This window comes from Ascaphus truei, chromosome 10 (genome assembly GCF_040206685.1).
Source record: "Ascaphus truei isolate aAscTru1 chromosome 10, aAscTru1.hap1, whole genome shotgun sequence".
Lineage (NCBI taxonomy): Eukaryota > Metazoa > Chordata > Amphibia > Anura > Ascaphidae > Ascaphus > Ascaphus truei.
The window spans coordinates 14,486,517-14,511,380 of NC_134492.1; the positions used below are offsets into that span (position 1 = coordinate 14,486,517).

At 41.7% G+C, this 24,864-nt stretch overlaps 1 protein-coding gene across 3 annotated transcripts in view; it reads right to left on the minus strand.

Annotated features, from left to right (window-relative positions):
* Positions 1-24,487, minus strand: part of ROR1 (receptor tyrosine kinase like orphan receptor 1) — a 236,141-nt gene extending 211,654 nt beyond the window's left edge. For all 3 annotated transcript variants that reach the window (XM_075615915.1, XM_075615914.1, XM_075615913.1), the window contains exon 1: positions 23,905-24,487. In XM_075615915.1, coding sequence (XP_075472030.1) covers positions 23,905-23,983 — 79 coding nt within the window. In that variant the 5' untranslated portion in view covers positions 23,984-24,487. The remainder of the gene's footprint in view (positions 1-23,904) is intronic.
* Positions 24,488-24,864: the final 377 nt, after the last annotated feature.

Genomic DNA, 24,864 nt, shown 5'->3' on the forward strand with positions numbered 1-24,864 from the left:
CAACCCCATGTAAAAAAAATATATACAGTATTAATAAAAAGAAAAGGGCCCGCTTGGATTACCGCTTTAACAGTCAAATGGCAAATCAATGTAGATACCCAAATACAGAGTTTGGTTTCAGCATTTATAAGGGAAAAAATCTAATGATATGGGCCTGATTCTATAAAGTGTGACAAATAAAGAATAAGTATCTGTCGTCTAAATTTAAAATAGCTTGAACTTGGACATGTCTTTTTTCAACCTCATCTACTATGTAACTATGTAACTATGTAACTATGTAACTATGTAACTATGTAACTACGTAACTACGTAACTACGTAACTACGTAACAAACGTAAAGCCCCATCAAAGCCGAATGGGGCTTTCCCGCGGTAGCACTGAATCGGTGCTATCACACTTTATAGAATAAAGCTCTATAAATTCACATATACGTTAGTGATGAGGATACTGTGGTATGTAATAGGCTACGCTTTTAACTGTACCTTCTCCAGGTTTAACTATTCATGCTGCAGAGGGCAAAAACTATGACCGTAAAAACTTGAAGAAGGCCGATCAAGTCACATTAATCTGGAGTGAGCCTCACTCGTTTGGAGATGTCACTCATTTTCAGCAGTTCTGGATACGTGTCAATGGACTTCTACTGGGCCTCTCCACCAGGGCCGCTGACAGAGGGGTAGAAACCGTACACAGCGGTCCTAGGGGGACTGGACTGGCCTTGTCCAGATGTTAGGCTCAAACGGAAGGCCTTGGCTGGTCCCACCTCCCTCCAGGGTCTACGTGGTCCTACTCCCCTCTGCCTGCTCTACGGGGCTCCCTGCTAAGCGCTGTCCCCCACCACTGGAAGGCCAGGTACTCCGGGTCTTCCACAACAACAAATATGACACCAGCACTCCTTATATATGTTAAACATAAATAGAGTAAATGGTGCAATAGGGGAAAGAAAACAATAGACCAAGTGTGAAATACTGGTAAGAAACGGAGGCAAGAAGGCCCAGTAGACTAGTAAGGTCCCCTATATAACAGCACTCAATCACGCTTCATGGTATGATAGTACGGTATAACTGGGTCCTCCTCATCAACCTGGCGCCAAGGTCAGTATTCTATCCTGGGCCCGATAATTCCTGATTGCGGCCCTGCTTACCACAGTTTAAAGGATCAAAAGAACCAACAACATTAGGTCTGAATAGTATTTACCATAGAACCCTGACAGGAAGGCCAATGCTATTTAAACCCCTTTGAAGCCAGAGAGCCAGTAATATATTGCTTTTTAATGGGTTGCTTGTCCCTCTGGTAGAATAATTTTGCCCATCTTATCAACAGTTTACATGAAAGGGTTGGTCGATTTACAGTCCTACAATTTAGTAGACATTATGTGGTGATTAAAGAAGTGATGTTGGGGTGGGTGCAACATTGGGAGCTTGAGTGAAATTCAGAGACAAATAAAGCACGTCCATGGAGGTGCAGTATGCTTTAAGCAAGAAGTTCACTTAGCATTTACGTACAATATGAAGTTAAAACATATATCACTAAACTAAAGATCAAAATGAGGTGACCGGGAGAGTCTACAGTGAAAATGCCCCCAGCAGCCACTATACTGTATCAAAGATTCATTCAATTCTGGATTAAAAGCAGTGTCTACGTATAGCTCTATAGAGCAGGAGTGTCTACATATAGATCTATAGAGCTCTATAGAGCGCCAATCCTCAGTCTTGAGCCCCTGATTGAGCCTGCTGTGCTGAAGCAGGGATATCCCCAATACTTGGCCTGTTGGTGGCCCTTGAGGACAGGAGTTGGCCACTCCTGCTCTATAGTAACAGCAACATTGTGCAATGATCCATTCAAGGCAGAGTATCTAGAGCTAATTGACTCAATTTGATTCTAAAAGTATTAGGCATACGTATAACTACTCAGATTTTATAGTGGAGTATAAACAGAAAGAAAATGTAATGAGCATATAACCATATTCTGTGGACATCCCGTTCATATTATTCCCAGTGGCAGCACTGCACATATGGGAACTTTCTGCACAACCCTTTTTTTCCGTCCCTTAGAACTTTATGGGACGAACTCCCAGTTTGCCATGATGTTTGGCTCAATCAGATCTGGAGTCACTACAAAGTTACTGGGCTATAATTAAGACCCGTAAGTCATCCACTACCGCAGTATCACTACATCACACAAGGCATACCCGAGCTGTGGATGAGGTCCTTTAAATGCATTAGGGATGTCACCTGTGATTTTTTGATAATACAAAAGGTGTTGACTGGAAATTATGGGACTGTGCTTGATGTTTTGTAGGTTTAACATGCAAAGCTATCCATGTGCCAAAGGGGATTCTTTGAAGAGCTACAAACATTAAATATGATTCATTCACCCCACTGTGGTCTCGGATATTGTCCATAATTAATTATAGGCAACTCATTGAGACCTGACCCATGGACGCCCCATTAACCAAGCCACCTCCAGAGTCCAAAAATAAATGGATAATTCCTATTCTCACAGCAACACGGTGTTGGGTAACAGCCTTATGGTTAAAACCTACTATTCCTGACATGAACGTTATTAGTCACCGGATATGGCATGTTATTCTCATGGAAAGAATCGGTTCTTTTATGAAGGAGGAATTTACTACATTTTCTAGAGTCTGGGACCAATGGATGTCTTAGTCTAGGACATTTGAGCACGGCTGTTTTGGCCACTCACCTCGCTACGGGGGCATCTTTCCGCCACATGCTTCGCCGCTAAGGTAAGCCCCTAACCTCACCCAGTACCCTAAAAACCCTTCATCTTAACCCCTAATACTAACGACACCCCTTACCCTAAAAACCTTAGCCACTTACCCTAGTCCCTTACCCTAAAAACCACACATAGCTCAGCCAGAGCTGCTACTGATATCCCCTTCCCAGGTAAATATCTCAGGAAGCAGGGAGTCCTCGGAGCTGAAATTAATGCTGTTCAGCTCCGGAGACCCCCTGCTTCAATCCAATAACTATTAAAACATGGTATTGTTTTGACAGGTCAAGCCAATGACCCCGGCCTGGATTTCTGTGTTTGTCTAAAGTGGGGTTATCGAAGAGCAAACCTGGTCTGAGATTGTGGGGTGATTAGAACCATGGATCCACAGCGCTTTTTGATTGGGGAAATAATGTACCGTAAAAGGAATTCCTTAGTGATCTGGGTAACGCAAGAGGGTGTGGCCAAGAAGACATTCCACAGGTCTGTGTAAGTTTACTAAATATAAGATATTTGGGATTTGATAGAATTCACAAGGATGTGAAGAATGTATTTATGACACGGGAGTTCAGCTGGTTAAATTGATGTCAAATACGACACGTTACTTTAGCTACATATGTCAGATTTCCGTTTGTCTCTCAAAATGTAGGAGTAACTCGGTCAAGGCTAATCTCTTTGCCTGCAGCAAACTCACCTGAACGTGATGAGGTGGTCACAATATTCTAGGAGTTACAAGACATATTATACTCTGGCATTTTTTTTTATTTAAAAAAACATTTTCCCTCCCCAAACCTGAAAAATGTCACTAGAGATTAATGAAGGGGAATTAAGAACACAACCAGAAGGTGGACTTATTCTGTTTCCAATGCAGGAGCTTTCAGGATAAAAACCTTGCATTTGGAATATGCATTTGGAATTCAACAAGGTGTGTTTTTTTTATGCCAATAAGACATATGAATTCTCATGTTCCCTGCACCAAAGACTAAAAGTTTAAAGTATGGTTATCTAAAAGCAACCTGCTCTGGGATTATGGGGTGATTAAGCCATTACCTAACACAACTGTCTATAGTAAATTGTCAAACAGAGTATACACAGAAATAGCCATTCTGCCAGAACCTCACCTTCAAAAGGGATCGTAAAATTTCCCCAACCAGATGCGCAAAGGGGACAAAGTTCATTTTGTATTTTCTGTATGCATTTTCTAAACATGAGATATTTGGCATATGATACAGTTCACAAGAAGGGAAAATATATTTTTAACAAGTGAGTTCCGCGGTTTAAATTAAGAAGAAATACAGCAGGTTGACTTCGCTACATGTGTCAGATATCGGTTTGTCTCTCACACTTAGAAGTAACCGGTCAAGACTAATCTCTTTGCATGCGGCGATCTCACCCGAACGTGATGAGGCGGGTCACGATATCCCAGGAGTTACGGGGATAATAGAGTTATAAGACATATTATACTCTGAGGCATTTTTAATTATAAAAACTCTTCTCTCCCCAAGCCCTAAAAATGTAATTAGAGGGTGATGAGGGGAGGTAAGGATACGCCCAGAAGTTGGGCTTATTCAGTTTCCAACGCAGGGGTTTTGGGGATACAAATTTGGGATATGAATCTAGAATTCCACAATGTGTGCTTTTATGCCAACAAGACATGTGAATTCTCATCTTCCAATCTCCAAACACCTCTTTTGGGAGGGAACCGTTGTGCGTTGGTAACATATAGGTTTTCTGTTTTACCCTGTTATTTTATTAAACTGTCTGCATATATTGTACTGTATGTTTCTTGCAACATTATTGTCTGTACCTAAGCACCAAGTATCATCTTTGGGCCCTAATTGAACTTTTTGAAGAGTAACTGTATTTCAAGATACATTTTGCTACAATAGGTTTTTGTGTGTGAATGATACATTTGTCTTAGTAAACATGGACCAAAAAACCCTGCAAGTATTCACATTAAACTATCTCTGGTGGTGGGGAGAAAGGTGATTCAGCTAGATAGCTGTGTGTATCATCTCTCGTCACATACCCAAGCCTCGTGCTCACACGTGTTCTGTTCGTGATCCTTCTCTTTTAGACCTGTGGATGCAAAACTATGATGTTGTTTTAAAGTACTATACGTTTTGTAGCGGGATTTATTCTTAGCTATTACAGTAAAATGTACAGGACAGTAAAAATAAATATATATTTATATATAATATGGACTACCTGATGAAGCACTTCAATGTGTGAAACGCGTTGTGGTTGAAAGTACTACACGTTGTCGTGTGGAGCTGCCCTTTGAGAGTTTGTGATCGGAGAAATTGGGGGTGGGTCGTGTTTGACTGCACACATATGGGGCTTACATACACGGAAGTCAGTTTTAGTGGGCAGTGCAGACCTACACATTTTGGGTGGGACTACTTATTCGAGGACACCAAGGTGGTTGGGTGCCCGAGGGCCCCTTAGGTGTGGGTTGGTGCATTGGGTGTGAGACATACGGTCGTGCGTGACCGGGTGTATATATATATATATATATATATATATATATATATATATATATATATATATATATATATATATATACAGGTAAACCCCGTTATAGCGCGGCCCGTTATAACGCGGTTTTCACGTGGCTCCCATTTTTTTTAAATTTAATTTTTTTTTTTGCACACTGCACACACTGCTCACTGCACACACTGCTCACTGCACACACTGCTCACAGCACACACTGCTCACTGCACACACTGCACAGTGCACACACTGCACACACTCTCACTGCACACTGTACACTGCACACTGCACACACTGCTCACTGCACACACTGCTCACTGCACACTCTCAGTGCACACTCTGCACACAGCACACACTCCCTGCACACACTGCTCACTGCACACACTGCTCACTGCACAGACTGCTCACTGAACACACTGCACACACTGCACAGTGCACACACTGCACACACTCTCACTGCACACTGCACACTGCACACACTGCTCACTGCACACACTCTCATTGCACACTCTCACTGCACACACTGCACAGTGCACACTCTCACTGCACACAGCACACTGCACACAGCACATTGCACACACTCCCTGCACACACTGCTCACTGCACACACTGCTCACTGCACACACTGCACAGTGTACACACTCTCACTGCACACACTCTCACTGCACACACTGCACACAGCACACTGCACACATTGCTCACTGCACACTCTCACTGCACACACTGCACACAGCACACACTCTCTGCACACACTGCTCACTGCACACTCTCACTGCACACACTGCACAATGCACACTGCACACACTGCTCACACTGCTCACTGCACACACACACACATCCATATACACACACACACATCCATACACCCACACACACACCCACACCCATATATACACACACACACATACACACCCATATACACACACACACACACACACACACACACACACACACACACACACACACACACACACACACACACACATATACACACACACACATCCATATACACACACACACATCCATATACACACACACATCCACACCCATATATACACACACACACATATACACATACACACCCATATACACACACACACACACACACACACACACACCCATATACACACACACCCCCATATACACACACACACACACACCCATATACACACCCACAAGGACATCCCCGCTCCCATCTCCTGCCCCGCGGGCTGTCACGCGGTGACAGGGGGAAGCGGGGACCGGAGGGACATCCCCGCTCCCATCTCCTGCCCCGCGGGGTGAAGGGTGCTGTGGGGTTGGAGGGTGATGATGCGCCGATGCTGCCGGGGGGTGGCGGTTTTGGCCGGGGGGGAAAGGAACTCAGGCCTTTGGGAAACACTGTTCTAACTAATTTTTTTGCGGTGGCCATTTTGTTTTTGCGACCCCGAGGACCGCGTTATAACGGGGTTTACCTGTATATGTATATAATAAGGCTGTGCATTAAACCTGTAAAGTGTGTTTTTCTGCATGAGTTCCTGTACCGGGGTCATTCCACATAGTAGAATACTGCTACAGGTGGAGGCGCTACCGAACATCGATCCAGGTACACCCCAGGTTCCCAGCAGGGGAGACTCAGATCTCCTGTGCGCCACAGGTAACGCACCCCACACACACCGTAGCCACACATCTCCCAGGGGTGGGGGAACGTGCGCTACATAAGCCTACACTTACTTTTATCTGTATTGGTGAATTATATCTTTCTTCAACTTTGGTGCGCTGTGTGTGTCTCTTTTTGTTATATAATATATATATTTGAAAGATATAAAGACACCATAAATATGTGATGTTTGTATTTTTAAGAATGTAATCCATTCCGTGGCGCTCATCCGAAAACATTCATTCCGCCTTTAATAGGGAGAATTAAAGAAATGTCAATGGAAAACGCTGTTTATTCAAGAGTACTTTGTTTTCCTGTTTCACAAAGTTTTATTGACATTTTACAATTAATGAATGTAAATATTATATTTATAGCATATAAATAGCCCCACTGGTGCTGTATATGTGGGGGGCTCAAATCCAGTCCTCAAGACCTCCCAACAGGTCAGGTGTTAAGGATATCCCAGCTTCAGCACAGGTGGCTCAATCAGTCAAAGACTGAGCCTCTGATTGAGCCACCTGTGCTGAAGCAGGGACTGATTGAGCCACCAGTGCTGAAGCCGGAAATTATTGAGCCACCTGTGCTGAAGCAGGGACTGGTTGAGCCACCTGTGCTGAAGCAGAGATATCCTGACTTGTTGAGGGGGGGGGGGGCTTGCGTACTGGAGTTGCGCCCCCCCTGCTGTATGGGCCTGACACATTCCCCGTCCCTTCTGCGCTGTAGGGGTTTAATAGACAGGTAAATATTTCCGACTGGCCTTAAAACGAGTTTGTGCAGCTACTATAGTCTCATTGGATAAGCAGCGTTTCCACAAAATGTAAACTGTACAGTACATGAACAATTCTAGGGCTATGTGGAAAATATGCTAATACGCAGTAAAAATGTGTGTTATATTTCAGCAGGCGGGGTTATTCCTGAGGGGCCTTTAATGAATACTGTGCCTTTAGTATAAAAAAGCAGCACACCGTAATAATCTTAGGACATACGGTTTATTTATCAATGTGTTTTAGGCCGGGATATTTTATAATAACTGTTTTTGTTTTTTCTATAAAGAGCTCCCATTAGAAGGAATGAAAATATACAACAAATCCAGGACCCATACATTCCCCACTTCTTTCTATAGGGCCCATACACTCCCCACTTCTATAGGGCCCATACAGTCCCCACTTCTCTAAGGCCCATACAGTCCCCACTTCTATAGTCCCATACAGTCCCAAGTTCTCTAAGGCCCATAGTCCTCACTTCTCATAGGCCCATACAGTCCTCTCTTATCCAGGCCCCATATAGTCCCCACTTCTATAGGGCCTATACAATCCCCACTAAAGATAGGAGAATCCGCCCAAATTAGTTTCCCGGATTTTCCTGATGTAATGCCCAAAATATATTTCCCGGTATAAAATCCGCAAACGGATTTGGGCGGTTTCCATCCGCGCGGATTCATCAAAAACCGCCGTTGGATACAACCCGTAGACGGATTGGTAGAATACAATCCGCGGATTCAGCAATCCCGTTGAATCCGCTAATGGATTGCTGAATCCGTGGATCGCATTCTACAAATCCGTCCACGGCGCACAGAATCCGCGGAGTGCATTGGTAATAATAATTTAAAAATCCGTTAAACCGCTAATCGTCCTTTTTTAGATTGATCCGCTGAACTCCGCTGACCAAAAGGCACCGTCCGATCCCCTGCAGATCCAAATTCACCAAATAAATTCCCCCGTGTCTAGTCCCCACTTCTGTCGGGCCCATACAGATGCTGGAACTGTCCACATGTCAATCACCTTGGTGATATGCCGGTGTGAATAAATGCCTCTAAGGAGGTGCTGAAACTACTGCCACTAAAATAAATAACTATTTCCATACAATATAATGACATGTTATGTTTGATCTCTAGTAAAATCGAAATTAAAGCTGCAGTTTAGAAAAAAAAAAAAGTTCCCATTCACTATGTGCATCAATACAATCTGCACCCTGACAAGGGATTAGCTAAACTGCCGATCGATCCGTTCTCCTGTAATCAATCGCTTTGCTCTGGGTTATTTAATTCCGTTATTGCTGCAGAACAGTAACCACAATGCAACGTTCTGCGTGGAAGATCATGTGACCGGGCTGTTACTAGATACAATTGGTGCACTGCTAGAGAGAGGGCGGGGCTCAAGAGCCAGAGCCTGTCTCAGAAGGGGCGGGTTTCTTTAACACGCGCTAATAACGCATTTTTTCGATTTCTTCAGCTCTCCGGCCCGTACTTTTTCCAGTAGCTGTACGCCACCGTACCGGTTTCCTTTTGGATCTCTGTACATCTCCTCGGCAGGGAGCGCGCACACCTCTGCCCTCCGCAGCCATCCGGTCCGCGAGTACTTTGTTCAATCAAGTTATTTGGAGCTTATAGTGGGATCACTTACCTGCAGCTGTGCTCAGGTGGGTCCCTGCGGGTGTCCGCCGAGACTCTGTATCCCGGTGTCTCCGTGGCCCCCCTTAGGCGCTCGCCAGACCCTTTAATTTCCCTATATGCTACCGGCCTGGTATTAAAAGACGGAATCAGTTGCTGCATGGCGAGGCATGCCATTTATTATCTCTTAGATATAGAGGACAGCGCTTTCTCGCAGATTAACCTTTCATTTGCTGCTCCATTGCATATACATTGGTCTGCAGTGCTGTGGATTTTGGTGGAACGTTCCATTCAATATCAGTGTTAAAAGAAGTTCTACTTTCAGTACTTAGCTCGCAGTTGCATATTTAACCTAATTTTGTCAATAAAGCTATTTTTATTGGAATTATGAACACTATTTTTTAAACCCTATGATACACTGCTGTGGCCTACTAAAAATGTACACTGCAAATCCAAAAAGGTCTCATTTTCCATCGTTCAAACATCAGAATATAATTTCCATGAATTACTTTTCTGGGACACATTCCTTCAGTCTACACGGCATAATCTGAATATTAAACATACCTGTTCCTTTCCGTTATGCCCTATATAAATAACACGTTACAGGAGATAGAAACATCTTAGCACATTTTTCCATCATGTTGTAAAACCCAGAAAGAAAATGAATGTATATTCACTACATACATTTTATAATAATTACTCTTAAAAGAAACACTCTTGACTTAGATTGTAAGCTCTTTTTTTTTAAACGGGAGCCAAGCTCACACCGCGTTGTATCGGATTCCGCTATAACGGGGTTGAGCTGTACTAGTATCCCACTCATAACTCTGCCCACTAGGTACTAGTACCCCACTCATAACTCTGCCCACAAGGTACTAGTACCCCACTCATAACTCTGCCCACAAGGTACTAGTATCCGACTCATAACTCTGCCCACTAGGTACTAGTATCCCACTCATAACTCTGCCCACTAGGTACTAGTATCAACACTCATAACTCTGCCCACTAGGTACTAGTACCCCACTCATAACTCTGCCCACAAGGTACTAGTATCCCACTCATAACTCTGCCCACTAGGTGCTAGTATCCGACTCAAAACTCTGCCCACTAGGTGCTAGTATCACACTCATAACTCTGCCCACTAGGTGCTAGTATCCCACTCATAACTCTGCCCACTAGAGCAAATCACAGTATATGCTACAATGGAAGGTCTGAGGTCCTATGAAGGAGAATATGTATAATTTAGTAAATTCTAAATCAGTGAAATCCCCATAATGCTGGGCTATGTAACGTGCATCTGTAATATGATCTACTTTTCCGTTAAATAACAGGAGTACTGGGTGGTGCAGACACAACGCTGCATCTACACACTTACACAATAACCCATACTGGGCCCATACCAAGGTAACTGCTACATTGACACTGAGAAGCTTCATGCAATGGTTACCCCCGTCCTTCTCCCACCCCCCAAAAAATAACTTTTATTGGGCATGCACAATATGACAATGTTCAGGTCACAAATGGAAAAAACATAGTCAAGTTCAACTGGAGCAAAAAAACAAACAAAAACAACCCCTGTATTTCAGAATATACAGAGCAATGGGAAATAAACCGGCCATCCATAGAAAGTTCTTTACATTCTGAAATAAAGAGCTTCCTTCCAACAATAGCAGTGGTGGAAGGATTTGTTCAGGTCTTGACTAAAATGTTACAGAACATATAAATGTGACTGCCGCAGAGCACATAGGAGATATCATAATAAATATGTCTGTTGCGATTTTAACATGTTACAAAATGCACGTCTGGCATTGCCACTGCCCAGAAGTAGCCCTGGGCCTTCTGTGAATCGTGCAATCGGTATGTGATACAGGAAAATAAAACAGTCCAGAACACATCCGCAGAGCTTCCAGGAGTTTGGTAACTTGTTGCTGTGTAAAGTAAGTGTTATTTTCTTACCAGCAGCACCCACCTCAGCTTGTCTGCTTAATGAGAAGCCAGAAGCAATTAAGCAATCAGCACTTGTCAGTCGTACGTTCTATTACACCTGCTTGCAAAACTTTCCCAGTCTGCCATATCACCCGCATGTTAATGATGCTATTACCCCATCCAGTATGGACATGTTTATATGGGGATAAGTTGTATAAAAGATCCGCATTAATACTCCCGCCTAGCACACAGATTACGTGCGAAGTGAATATAAAAAGCACAAGCCGGGGACAGGAGAAAGATCAAAGAACCGTAGCTTTATATATAAACAAAAAGTCATATTTCTTCATGTCCTAATATAGATAAGATAAGACAAATCTTAATGGAGGACTCGGTTCCACTATAAGCACTTAAAAGGAGCAATCCTTTCAAAGAATGTTGTAACACAGGAAATTAAAAAGAACGTTAAAGTAATCAGTAATCAGTACTTTCTTGTTGTTTTTGTATTCACGTGAAATATCCTGAAATGGGAATTTTATTATTAATCTGATGTTTGAAAGAATATATTTGACTGCTGTAGCATAATAAAAAGGGATATGACTCTTTCGCGAACATAATGCCATCGTTTTTTGAAGCAACTAAATCATTTGTCATACGATTTTAATAGAAAGGTATTCAACGCTGTTAATGATCCATTGACCTCCATTCACGTGTATGGAAACCAGTCCCAAATAAAAAACAATGCTACGCTAATAAAGGTTCAAAATGCCTCAAAATATTTAACATTAAACTTTAAATAATATTAAATGACCCATTCATTTGTAGAAGAAAAAGCAAAAAAAAAAAAAAAAAAATAGGCACATGGAGGCTAAGGATATTTCTGACTGCTGGTTTATTTAATTACTGAATAATAAAAGGTTTCTCTTGATTGCATAATGAGGGCATTAACTCATTAAGGGATTTATTTTCCCAAAGCTGCAAAAGGTCTTCATGGTAAAAGGCTTCCTGTAATTTGGCTTTGCCCAAATTGATGCTTTCAGTAAGAAACTAAGCTAGTAAAATAATAAATGATAGGTGTTGTGTAATCCTGCAGTTGCATCTTTTCAGGTACGGGAGACGGTACCCACACACCCGCAGTGCAATACCTTTTTTTTTTTTAAAGATGCAATGACACAAAGGGTTTGGCGTATTGCAGGGGTTCTCAACCCCAGTCCTCAAGACCCCTCAACTGGCCAGGTTTTCAGGATATCCCGCTTCAGCACAGGTGGATCAATCAGTGGATTTAATTAATTGTGATTAAAAATAACGGATATTCCAACATTGCATGTGATTTTGTGTTTGCAGAAGTGTTGAATGTTAAGAAGGTGGTCAGAACCCTATTACAAGAGCAGTATAAGAACCATTCATTGAGTAACTGGACATTTATTCTGTATAGGATTCCAATTATTCATATTATCCATATAGGACTCTTATTCATATATTTTTACTCTTTGATTTGGAGTTAAATGTACTCAGTTACTGACTCCCTAATAGAGGTCCCCTGGAGTGCAGAAAGTTGTTGTTTTATTCCCTACAGTTAACTTTTGTTCACTTTTGTCTGGAAGGACAATACCATTACGTACATACTGTATGTGGTATCCAAATATTACCGTGATACTCCTACAAATGGTAATGGGGTAATGGAGTAAAGCCTGTTAATTATTTTGTTTTGTTTTCTGTATACAAGATTATTTTAACTACTGAATGAAAAAGAAATTACTCAATTATATGGAACATTATCAGAACTATGTTGTTGAGTCGTATACAATTATGAATCTTTACGGATATAGTTCTCCTTATTAAACAAAACAAAGCAATAGTGAAAGCAGATATATAACATATGAGGTAAATTGGACAATTAAAGCAACATATTTTTATGGCTTTGAATATAATTTAAATATTAGGATGGTTGCAATAAACTGTATCGCTGTGAGTTTTTCCCACATTACTTTCTTAAAATCCCCCTAATTTCCTATGACTTAATGTGGGTAATTATAGGAAATGACTATGTGAGCGTATTAAAACGTAGTATTATGAAAGAGTAAAAATCATCAGCTTATAGCAGTTGTATATTTATAGATGTACTACAAGAAGTATAGGGATAGATGTAATTATGAGCTATACATGGATAACTGTCATTTGAATCTATTAATTTTGTCCATGGCATACATATATGGTTTCTTCCTAAATAAATACCAATTCTCTTATAAAATGATCCCCTGTCCTTCCTTAGGCCACAGTCAGCGCTGAGCCATGCGGACGCTCCGCGATGAGCCCCGTCATCCTCAATGAGGATGTCTTGAGAGGGGGCTCCCGCGAGCGTCCGCAGGCGTGCTGAGGCGCAGGGATTTTCAGCCGACAGCAGAACCTGTTTCTGAGCGCGCTGTCGTCTGAAAACCTCCAATCAGAGCGAAGCAGCGTCAACGTCACGGTGCCGTGACGTTGACGTTGGCGCTTCGCGGGCTATTGGCCCAGTGACATCAGTGCCCCACCTCCCCCCGCCTCCCGATCGCGCACGCTGGCTCGTCTGCTAGTTCATGCAATCGCTCCTGATTGCGCAGACGAGCCTCAACGTCAGCGCGGCGGAGCGCGGCTCCCCCCTTTATGGATGCAGCCATATGAGGTGCATGCTTACCCTATATGTAAAAGTCCCTATCAGTGATGAGGAAGGTCATAGAAGCTCATATACATTGCAAGTACGTGTGCGTTAACATTGACCGTGTGCGCTCACAATTCCCAGCAGTGAATGCACGTTTCCCAGGGACAGTTCCAAGGGACAGATACCAGCATCGTTACAGCAACTGGGAGGAGGAATTTTCTCCGATGCAGCAAAACATCCGCCAACCACTGCTGATAAAATCATCATAAACAATGATATTAAGTCAACGTATCTCCTACTCAAGGTGCACTTGGAGGTAGTAGAGATATAATAACTTTATTTCCTATAGCGCTTTTCTGCCAATGGTACTCAGAACACCTCACAATTACAGTATACTGCACGGTACATAGCACATAGGATTTTGTCCCTGCCCAGGTGAGCTTACACTCTATTTTTTGGTGCCTGAGGCACAGGGAGACAAAGTGACTTGCCCAAGGTCACAAGACGTCGACAACGGGAATTGAACCAGGTTCCCCTGCTTCACGCAGTGACTTCACTCACTGAGCTGCTCCTTCAGCCCCATAATTACATCTATAATCTATTTATGGATACAGGGAAAATAAACTGCGTATGTTTCGCAAGAGACTTCTTTCCAGGTGCTAATGTATATTTATATTTCTGGGTCCCCCTCCTGCAAAGAAATGTGCTGCTGTCCCTTCTTGGGGTTAAATGTAATGTTTTTTGGAATTCGTGTCTCTTAGCAACATGTCGGGCTGAATTTACCAAGGGTCATCAATGGTATGTTGGCCTTTAACCTATTTACCAAACAATTAGATAACTACTGATAAACAAAAATGAAATGGGTTCTGTATTGTAAACTTCATTAATAATGACAGCTTCTTTAAGTTCACATGTAAATAGCTGTGGTTTGTTTTCTAACTCACCCTTTCAAATACTGGCTTAATCTGTCTTCCATGTACTCAAAAATAATATCTGGCAATTAAAAAATGGGGGACTCTAGCACTAAGCATGGAAAATACATCAGAAAAGGTCCAAAAATTAATAAAGTTGTTACAATTTGGTGGCATTTTGCACGCACTCCGCAAGATCAAATATTTCCATACATAAAATACAGGCTGAAAATGCTTTCTCTTATCTGCTATTCTTATGAACCAAATTTTAATCCCTCTGACCAAACAAACGGTTCAGTTAACCATATTGCCAAATTGTTATCAAAGCGGTATTTTCTGTATGCTATATAAACATGCTATATCGTTGCATGCTCACTATTTTAGAGTTTATTAGCGTGACGTATTCTTAGGCTAAGCATAACATTATAATGTTACAGTACAGGTGACAGCTGTGACACTATGCTTTAGAAATTCTCATATCTGCTCAGGAACACTGAGAATCGTTTCAAGGCTTAAAACAGCCTTACCTGCACTTATAGTAAACAGCAAGTCAGACAAACAGCATTCTTGCATTAATGTATCTTCTTTTCATTACAATGTTTTTATTTGAATTAGATTGTGAGCTCTTCGGAGCAGGGACTCCTTTTCCAACATGTAACTTTTATGTCTGAAGCACTTCTCCCCTTTATGTGTTATTTATATTATTTATATGATTGTCATGTATATTACTGCTGTGAAGCGCTATGTACATTAATGGCGCTATATATATATAAATAAAGACATACATACAATTGAAATCACAGCAAAGGGCTTAAAATCAGAGCTTCTGGTGTATGTAGCATGTAAGGTTGACGTGTGTGAGCTACTACTAAAGTTTCCTTGACATGTGACTGACAAAGACAAGAAATCGGGGCACAATTATGCTTTTTCAGCAAATGTCATTTTGAAGCGTTGCACTTGTGTTTATTTTTATAGTTAGGGGCTGACTTCAGGTCCATTTCGCTGGAAAAACACAGCATGCTTGCTTGCGAATAAGACACAACATACACAGGGAAACATAAAGGCTTGCTTCATGCATAAATGGGCTAATTGTTCAGCGTCAAGCTTTTGTTTATTTTCTAATATTTGACATGCTGCGCGAGAGATATGTTTCTTGCTTTCTGTCGACTTTGTCCCAATTGTTTTGAGTGGCGTGGCACTCATCAGCTTTATTCAGTAGGATATGCCAAATTTGGTGCATTTTCCAGACAGTGGTCCCATGTCTTTTCCTCCAATCCCCAAGATCTTTGAGCTTGTACAAGAGAGAATAAACAGTACAAAGATTCACGTGGTTCGGCTACAAGTAGCAAAGCCCCATTCACCAGCTTGTGCGCCTCTCCTCTGCCTACCGGAAATCAAGTCATGCTGTGAAGAACGTAATAAAGCAAAAAACATAGTCTGACTCAAGACCCTAGTATTTGTAATTGTTACCCTAGCAAATCATAATGTAATATAAATAACCATAGTAAAAGGAACAGAGGATTCCACAATCACATTCATAATTACAATTCAGACAGCAAATGGTGTGTAATAAAAAAATAAATAAAGCAACAGGTAGTAGTAATCGAGAACCCCAGGGAAAAAAGGGGAAAGGAACTCACCCGATATTTGAAAAAAATAGAAAAGTACTTTATTAGATCATGTTAAAAAGCAAACCACAAGAACAAAAAAGGGGGAAGTCTCTCCTCCCATGCGTTTCGCACCGATAGGCGCTTTTTCAAGGAGTCTTTCATCAAGACCAATACTGATACATAGTACATTACCCAAAACGAAATGCACATTTAAGATGAAGGTGCATAAAAGCACTGCAGATTTTGGTTCTATATGGAGCATTAAGGCTTTGCCTAGGAAATCTGGGGCTTTCTCTCCTTGTGTCTCCAAATTAGATTGTACACTCTTTCGAGCAGGCATTCATTGTGTCTGTAAATACAATGTACATTGCACTGTGCGCAGTAAAACATAATTCAAATATTGTATTGTATATTATTTTGAATTACGGCTACCTATGTAGAAAGGTTGAGTCCTCTGTATCACTTTGTATCACTGCTAGTAAGTGGGTTTACAACCTGGCAAAAAAAATATTAATGTTGGCTTCGGAAGGGTAAAAATATATATGGCTCCCCAGTGTGGCACTACAAATCAAAATGAGTAATAGGTTTGGAACATGTTCATTATTTCCATATTCTGGACTTTACATCAATACTTCAATTGATCAGAATCAAACAACTGCACGTGGACTGCGTTTGTTTCTGGAATGGTTGAAAAAATACGTTACGTCTTTACTTTGTTCTTGATTAAAATAATGTCAATGGTTTATTAAACCATGTTCATTTAAACTATCCACTGCTGTCAATGTCTGTTACATTCTGCAACCCAACCTCAGCTAACGGCAGCTCTTCCTGTCTCATCCATTCAGAAGCTGGCAGAATACAAATCCACTGCAGATATAAACCCGGTATAAAGGCCAGGATTTTATTTCCTCCCCAAACTCTGTAAAATGCTCTATTAACGGATTTACGTCAATATTACACAGATGTAGCCGTTTTAATCATGTGGTAAATGACACAGCCGTAGCTTTCTTGCAGGGTCTTGTTACATTTCATTAGTCACTTAATCCCAATAAAATCTCTGTAGTTCGGGTTTTTTTATAAACATGGCATAGAAATGACTCTCTTGCCAAGTGACTCCAAATCCCCTGTATGATTGTAATCCACTCCGGGATTGTAATCCCATTGGCTGTCCTTTTGGCAGCATTGATATTACAGAGCAGGAGTAGCCAACTCCAGTTCTCAAGGGCCACCAACAGGCTATTATGGATATCCCTGCTTCAGCACAGATGGCTCAGTCATTCTGACTGAACCACTGATTGAGCCACCTGTGCTGAAGCAGGGATAACCTTAAAACCTGACCTATTAGTGGCCATTGAGGACTGGAGTTGGCCACCCCCTGTTAGAGTACGATGGGATAAAATGATGTCCTGGAGCCTTATCACACAGGTGACCCAGATGTAGTCAGGTGTTGGACCTGCCACATCTGTTTATACCAGGGGTGGCAAACTCCAGTCTTCAAAGGCCAATAGGTCAGGTTTTACAGATATCTCTGCTTCAGCACAGGTGGCTCAATCAGTGGCTCAGTCAAGCCACTAATTGAGCCACTTGTGCTGAAGCAGGGATATCCTTAAAACCAGACCGGTTGGTGGCCCTTGAGGACTGGAGTTGGCCACCCCTGCAATAGTGCAAAAGTAATGTGTTCCCCATCACAGAAGATCAGTACCAACCAATATTCAGTTCACATAAAATCTGGGTTACGACAGATCAAACGTTTAATCATTCTTCCCCTAATTATAGAGGTAAATAAGAATTTTAACTCAGGGAGTGTTAGGACCTGCTAACGGGCATGCCTTGAAGTGGCAGCAGGCTAAGACGCTTTGGCCAAAGGCTTGAACTAAATGACCCTTTTTCAAGAGAATATATAGTTATTGCACTGTGTATTTTTGTCACACTTTGTTTGTTTTTGTTGTGTACAATTAGCCACGCCCACTAGCACTCCTTTTGACACATATATATTATGTGGTAATGTTTGGGGTTTCTCAGAGCTTGTTGGGTATCTGTGTGTTCACATAAAATCTATAATGTATATATATTTTAAAATCATGAAATGATTGGAGATTATATATATATATATATATATATATATATATATATATATATATTATATATATATATATATATATATATAGTGCAGAATAAATTAGTTCTTCAGTTCTACACTATCGCAACTGGACTAACACGGCTATTTTCTGCTTTATATATATATATCTCTCCAATCTCCAATCATTTCATGATTTTAAACATGGTATTGCAAAGTAGGATTTGCAGGTAATTCTATGACAGCATGCTAAAAAGAAAACAGAAAGCAACATCTTAAGTATAAACCCCACTAACAGAATTAATATCAACAATAACCAACTACACAAAGCAACATAAATATAACAAAAGCCAAAATCAATAATAAAACTATGTTTTCATAGGCAAAGATGTGGTCATTCTTTTGGAAGTCAAGCATGTGTTGCTCACGAGACACAAAGGAGCAAGTTAGCTAGAAAGCTGTCTCAATCTCTAAACTAATATACCGGGTAAGACAATATATCACTAACATATGGGGGATTATTCACTAAACAGGGATAATACACAAGAAGTCCTTTGAAGTCAATGCGCTTCCCATGCATGGTACCTCTGCCCTCATACAAAACGTCTCTATACATACGCATGTTCCTATATGAAATGAAAACATCTGAAGCAGCATTATAATAATATTATAATACTCATAATAAAATATTTTCAGTTGACACTGCCTCCTGTTAATGGCCTCCAGGTTTGCTTTGGTAAAGAATAACTTAAGTATACATTGTAATATTAGCACCAATGTGATAACGCTTCCATTTGTTTTATTCAGTTCAGCTTCACTGATTAACTGAGCCAATTATGTGATGACAAACACAATTAGTTGTTTTATTGCACTTTTGGTTTGGCAGTTTGCAGAGTGCAGAAATGTTCTTGGGCTGACGAATGTATTTCTGTGTGCTGGCGTGTCCCTAAATAGTGCACAAAGGAACACAAGAGAATGTGGAACAGCAGCAGGTATTAATGGACCATAATTAAACAAATTCCTTTGTTTCTACAGGATTGCACCAGGTGACTCTCGATATGTACTTCATGCGTACACATCACGAATCCTGGTTTACTTTAACTAAGCCTCTGTAAATAGATTAAGTTGAGGACAGACACACAGCTTTGTTGAGTCCCATCCGTGTAAATACCCAAGTCTGGGCGAGAACCCTTCCCTGAGGTGCGATTTTAAATACTGTCCATCAGACTTCAGAGCAGAACTGAAATACTGGAAAGAGGCCGCGAAAAGCACAATCCTTTTGATACTGTTAAGAGCATAACTAATAATTAGCTGGGTCCAGTCTAGCATTGATAAAGATACCACAAGTAAAACAGAAATCATTTGCAGGGCTGTGTTTTTATCACAGTATCTGGGCTTGTTTTGAACATTACACAGAAAAAAGTGCAAAATAGAAATTGCTGTATCTATTCTCTGAGAGGCAGAAACATCATCCAAACGTTTGCTTTTTTCAGCAACATATGTACAGATCTTAAAGGAATCTGTATAAACTCCTTAAATGCATAATTATTTTACATCTATTCCTGTCTACAAGGAAAACTGTGTTATATGGCACAGAAATCTTCTTTTTATTCCTAGAATATGGCAGCTATTATTGTCGAACACATTTATATATCCGCATGAAAATAAAAAGCGCACCAGAGGTGAGTATCAAAAGGATGTATTAAAACTCACACAATGTGCATCAAAAAACGTACAATTAAAATGCGCTCCACGTGTCCGTTTGATGGAAATCAGCGAGGACCTGGTGCATCGGGTCCCCGAACCGCAACTCCAGGAGAAGCAGGAGCATGTACGCATCACAGCAAGTGATGATGTAAGACGTGAGATACGCTATGGCTCGACAACAATACCTCAACGCGTTTCGCACTCCCGCGTGCTTCATCAGGTGCTCTATAAGGAAATCTGTGTTATATGACACAGAAATCTGTTTTTTTATTCCCAGTATATGGCAACTATTATTGTCAACCACATTTAGATACCCAGAAACTGTCCTCTTTAGTATCAATAACTGCTGTATTCTACCAGCTAAAGTCCATTTATGAAACACTCTTCAAGGGCCCATAAACCATGCTACAGTGATTAACAAATATATCTATTAAGCAGACGTAAGCAGAGGCCGTACATTTAGAAGTGGAATGTAAATGTGGTATCTTCCCAGATAACTTATCTCAACGGGAAAAAAAGTCAAACCGTTAACCATTCCCTGACACCAAACAAATAAATAAAAAGCATGAGCCTCGCTAATTTCACCCCCACAATCAGAAGTTAAACGTTTTGCCTTGCGGAGAAAGATGGGGCATTGTGCAAGACGGACCCACCCACTGCGTCACGCATCATTGTGCTGGTCTGCGTGTAGTCACAGCAAGTTACATTGAATTAATTTAATAACGTGATGCATTTGCAGATACAAAGTTCCGGACATAGTTTTACATCTGTTGCAAATACCTACCAAGCAAAAAAATCATGCAAATGAAGTCATTTTATAGTTAGCGGAAATTCTGAGCCATTCAGATAAATAATTAGAAGGCCGCGTATATCAACCATACGATTTGGTATTTTCAGGGGATATTAGCCAGGGCTACGGTATGTAATGCGGATCGAGGCATATCATGGCTTTAAGGTAGGCATTGCGATGCCCAGCCAGCTCCTGCAGAAATAGAAGAGTTAAGTGTCCTTCAGGGAAACAATAGCTCAGTTGTAGCCTTAAATCCTCATTGTGTATCAGCACAGGGAGAGGGGCAAGCAATGCAGGCATCCCACGGAGAAGGGAAAACGCCTAAAGTCTTCCTATTAAGCTTTCCCCTAAATATTGCCTTTGTCTTTCACAATTGCCACATTAACAATGCATTAAAATACTGTTAAACCCACCACACTTAGTGCTTACTGACCACTTATCTACTTCCCCCCCTTTGAACTGCTGCTGATAATCAACAGGGAAAAAAACCCGGTGTGCGAATGATAAATGGTCAGCACCATCTATCTCTGTCACTGCTTTATCTTCCAGCCACTATTTAACTAATGCAGATTGCAATCACGTGGAAGCGATTTTGGAGTCTGAAAGGAAATGGGGAATATCTCATGGAGTAAGACTGGGCACGGGGCATTCCTGATAGAAGGAGAGCAGGGGATGTATTGGACCAGGGGCGGCCAACGCCAGTCCTGAAGGGCCACCAACAAGTCAGGTTATAAAGGATATCCCTGCTTCAGCACAGGCGGCTCAATCAGTGCTCAATGAGCCGCCTATGCTGAAGCTAGGACTGATTGAGACACCTGTGCTGAAGCAGGGATATCCTGGAAACCTGACCTGTTGGTGGCCCTTGACGACTGGAGTTGGCTATGCTTGTATTAGTATTGACTTTTGCCACACATCCTTCAGCATCCTTCTTCAAAATGATCTGCCCCCACAGGACTTGCAGATAGGCGACAGAACAACATTATCAAACCCCTCGCTAGAGGCAGGGACAATTGTGCCCTATATTTGCTTTACAAAAGAAGTGCATTACACATATACAGTAGTAATCGTTCATCTGTTTGGCCTCCCATTGCTTCTTGGATTGTAAGCTCTTCAGATCAGGGAATTCCATATCCCACTATTTGCATGTGTTAATGGGGGAACGTTACCTCGATATTGAGTTTATTTTTTTTACCCATATATAAACAATATTTATAGCTCATGAATAGGGATTTTGGTTTTCCCTGTTTATTTTTCTTATAAAATCATTGTGTTTTTTTATTTATGAACTAAAATCAATGTTTATCGGTGTTAATAGTGAAATAAAAATGGACACACGTTTGAATTTGGCGTTTATCTGTACACCTATTTTTAGTTTCCATACTGCCCATGGGTTGCCTTTGTCTCCTACCTGTTGCTGCTACCAGAGGTGAAAATCATCACCAATATCATCTATTTTTTGAGCAAAACCACGCCTCCACTTAAGAGAGCATCGCAATACTTTACAGTTAAACAAATTAAAATGGTATACAATTGTTTTGCTAGACAGGACAAGCCAGAAGGAAGAGGTACTCAAATCAATAGGAAAGGTGGCTTCATTCCCAATTTTTTTATCGGTTTTAACCAAAAGTGCGAGATCATCTGTCAGTGTTTTTCGGTTAAAAACCTGGAATCCCTATTTGTGAATATCTGCTACTCTACCGGTTGTGTGTAAGAACGTGAGTAACAAATACCAGTAATAATAACATTACTCTTCCATAATACCACACCGTAATAATGATATTCATCAAAAAATATTACTAATGCATAGAAATATTTGCGGAATTTTAGGTCTAAAAAAAGTTGTGTTTTTTTATGTCAATGATAGAAATACATTAAATCTCAGCATAAACCTCATGTTGATGCACAATCCCCCTTATTTGCTTTCAAACATCAGTGTGATGCTGCCTTCTCTAGCACAGTGAGTATGAATACTCCAGTGTGATGCTGTAATGCTGCCTTCTCTAGCACAGTGAGTATGAATACTCCAGTGTGATGCTGCCTTCTCTAGCACAGTGAATATGAAAACTCCAGTGTGATGCTGTGATGCTTCCTTCTCTAGCACAGTGAGTATGGATACTCCAGTGTGATGCTGCCTTGTCTAGCCCAGTGAGTATGAATAATCCAGTGTAATGCTGCCTTCTCTAGCACAGTGAGTATGAATACTCCAGTGTGATGCTGTGATACTGCCTTCTCTAGAACACAGTGAGTATGAATACTCCAGTGTGATGCTGCTTTCTCTAGCACAGTGAGTATGAATACTCCAGTGTGATGCTGTGATGCTGCCTTCTCTAGAACACAGTGAGTATGAATACTCCAGTGTGATGCTACCTTCTCTAGCACAGTGAGTATGAATACTCTAGTGTGATGCTGTGATGCTGCCTTCTCTAGAACACAGTGAGTATGAATACTCCAGTGTGATGCTACCTTCTCTAGCACAGTGAGTATGAATACTCCAGTGTGATGCTGCCTTCTCTAGCACAGTGAGTATGGATACTCCAGTCTGATGCTGCCTTCTCTAGCACAGTATGGATACTCCAGTGTGATGCTGTGATGCTGCCTTCTCTAGTCTAGAACACAGTGAGTATGAATACTCCAGTGTGATGCTGCCTTCTCTAGCACAGTGAGTATGGATACTCCAGTGTGATGCTGCCTTCTCTAGCACAGTGAGTATGGATACTCCAGTCTGGTGCTGCCTTCTCTAGCACAGTGAGTATGGATACTCCAGTCTGGTGCTGCCTTCTCTAGCACAGTGAGTATGAATGCTGCAGTATCACACCCTGCAAGTGGCCTCATGTCCAGCTCCCACAGCAGATCTGAACACATCTACTCAGAAACTTCCCAAACAGGGACCCCCTTTCACCCAGCCCTGGGGGTGGGGTGTTGGAGGAGGCTCCAGCCCCAGAGATCAGTAGCATTAGGATTCCCACAAATTGGGGGTAACAGGCGCCTTACCTTCAGCTCGGTACCCCAAGCCCAGCTCCAGCAGGACAGTGATCAGTAAGAACGGGCAGTTCAGCCCCTCCGGACACATCCCTCCGGGTCTCCAATGGCAGAGCCTAAAATCACCCTGTGCACACCCGGGCTCCCCGGCTGCCCTGCGAGGTTCCTCTGGCGTCTCTGGGTCTGGGCACCACTGGGTGTTCTTGGTCCCTGAAGCTGCAGACTTCTCCCTTTCCTCTCTCTTCTCTTTCCTCTCTCTTCTCTTTCTCTCTCTTCTCTTTCCTCTCTCTTCTCTTTCCTCTCTCTTCTCTTTCCTCTCTCTTCTCTTTCCTCTCTCTTCTCTTTCCTCTCTCTTCTCTTTCCTCTCTCTTCTCTTTCCTCTCTCTTCTCTTTCCTCTCTCTTCTCTTTCCTCTCTCTTCTCTTTCCTCTCTCTTCTCTTCCTCCTCTTTCTCCTTCTCCCTCCTCTCTCTCCTTCTCCCTCTCTCTGCTGTTCAGATTTTCCTCCTTTCCGGAGGGCTCTGAAAGGTCGGAGCTGGTTTTACTCTCTGACTCCCTCTGCCTCCCCCTGTCTCAACTTTCTCAACCTCTTTCCCCCTTCACTTGTCACTTTCCAAAATCTGTAGTTAGAAGGAGGGGGGGAAGAGACCCAGACAGTGTCCGGTGCAGGAGGCGCAGCGCCACCTGGTGGCTCAGTGTGATTATGGCATCTGTGCGTTCAGTTGTTTCTGGACAAGCATTTTAATACATTGTCATTATTATATGGAGCCAGCCTTTACATACATTATATTCAGGATATTGCACACAAAACATCATTTAATGCAAAGGTAAGGGTAACCCCAACCCCCAAGGGCTGCATTTGCTAAAAAATAAATAAAAAAAATCACAGGTAGCATGAGACTGACTGAGACTGAAGCGTCTAAACGTGTATAACCGTATTTCCTCGATTCTAAGACGCGCTTTTTCTTCTTCAC